Source organism: Octopus bimaculoides, chromosome 28 (genome assembly GCF_001194135.2).
Source record: "Octopus bimaculoides isolate UCB-OBI-ISO-001 chromosome 28, ASM119413v2, whole genome shotgun sequence".
Classification (NCBI taxonomy): Eukaryota; Metazoa; Mollusca; class Cephalopoda; order Octopoda; family Octopodidae; genus Octopus; species Octopus bimaculoides.
In genome coordinates this window covers 1,195,520-1,196,833 of record NC_069008.1, presented here as the reverse complement: position 1 = coordinate 1,196,833, position 1,314 = coordinate 1,195,520, and the positions used below count along the sequence as shown (strand labels likewise).

The 1,314-nt window shown below is 37.4% G+C and overlaps 1 protein-coding gene across 1 annotated transcript in view; it reads right to left on the bottom strand.

Annotated features, from left to right (window-relative positions):
- The window catches only part of LOC106878456 (uncharacterized), a 15,758-nt gene that overhangs the window by 8,328 nt on the left and 6,116 nt on the right, over positions 1-1,314 (bottom strand). Inside the window, exon 6 of the mRNA XM_052977512.1 lies at positions 594-705. Coding sequence (XP_052833472.1) covers positions 594-705 — 112 coding nt within the window. The remainder of the gene's footprint in view (positions 1-593; positions 706-1,314) is intronic.

Genomic DNA, 1,314 nt, shown 5'->3' with positions numbered 1-1,314 from the left:
CCTCTCTCTCTCAGCCTATCCTTCTCTCTCTCTCTCTGACACACTCTCTCATTCTAACTTTCTCTCTCTCTCCCTTATTTTTTGTCTCTCTCTCTCTCTCTCTCTCCCTGACTTTTCTTTCTCTTTCCCTCTCTTTCCGTTTCTTTCTTTCTTTACAACAAAACTCCTCTAACACCAAAGATGAACCAAAAGCAAGGATTATGGCAGCATTCACGAACTAGGAGAATATCTTGAGCAAGTGTTTTCTACTATAGCTTTGGACCAAATAAAGCCTTGTGAGTGGATTTGATAAGCAGAAACTGAAAGAATCCCATTCTATATACATACATATATATATATATATATATATATATATATATGTGTGTGTGTGTGTGTGTGTGTGTGTGTGTGCATGTCTTTGTGTTTTTCTCCATCACTGCTTGACAATTGGTAGTATGTCTAGGTCCCTGTAACTTAGTGGTTCACCAAAAGTTACCAATAGAATAAATACCAAGCGTTTAAAAAATATAAACACTAGGGTTGATTAATAGGTGGTGCCCCAGCATGGCCACAATCTTATGATTGAAGAAAGATAAAAGATGATAGCCTCGAACCTGTAAGCCTGGTATAGTCCGTAGGCGCCCTCTGGTGTTTAAACTGAGACCAATTCTTCTCAAGTTCTTTCAGCTTACGCTGAGCTGAAAGACTTTCTGTCTGGAATTTTTCCTGCAATTAATTACAAACTCTTTGAGTGTGATTTTAAATAAATTATAAAACAAAAATAATTAATTTGTAGGAAACTGGATCAAAAATTATAATCTAAAGCTTGAAACATATATGTAACATGTTCTATATACACTATAATATACTGTCTTTTATATATGCATGCACACGCACACACACACATACATATATACATATACCAATACATATATACATATATGTAAAAATTAACACTTCTTTCTCCAAGCCTAGATTTGAAACCGAATCTAAGAATCGGTCGTCCAAACCACCACGATCAACAGTCGCGAAAACAGGTTTTCTTTGTCCTGTCAAAAAGTGATTGATCATCTCCCTTCGACCTACAACCTCAGCCGACCTATTTAGGTATAAACTCTGCTGCAGTATGTCTGTCCTTCTAGCTGCCGCGTTTATTATAAATACCTGTGGTCTACAGACAGACGAAACGGAGACGGGCCTGGCCAGCGAACGACCCAGTACGCTCAGACCCAGTACACTCGCCTGAATGCTTAGTCGTTGACAGAACGAGAACAGTGAAAACGTTTTCAATGAAAAATTACTGCAATACAAATGTTTTACTTTCCAGTAAAATAA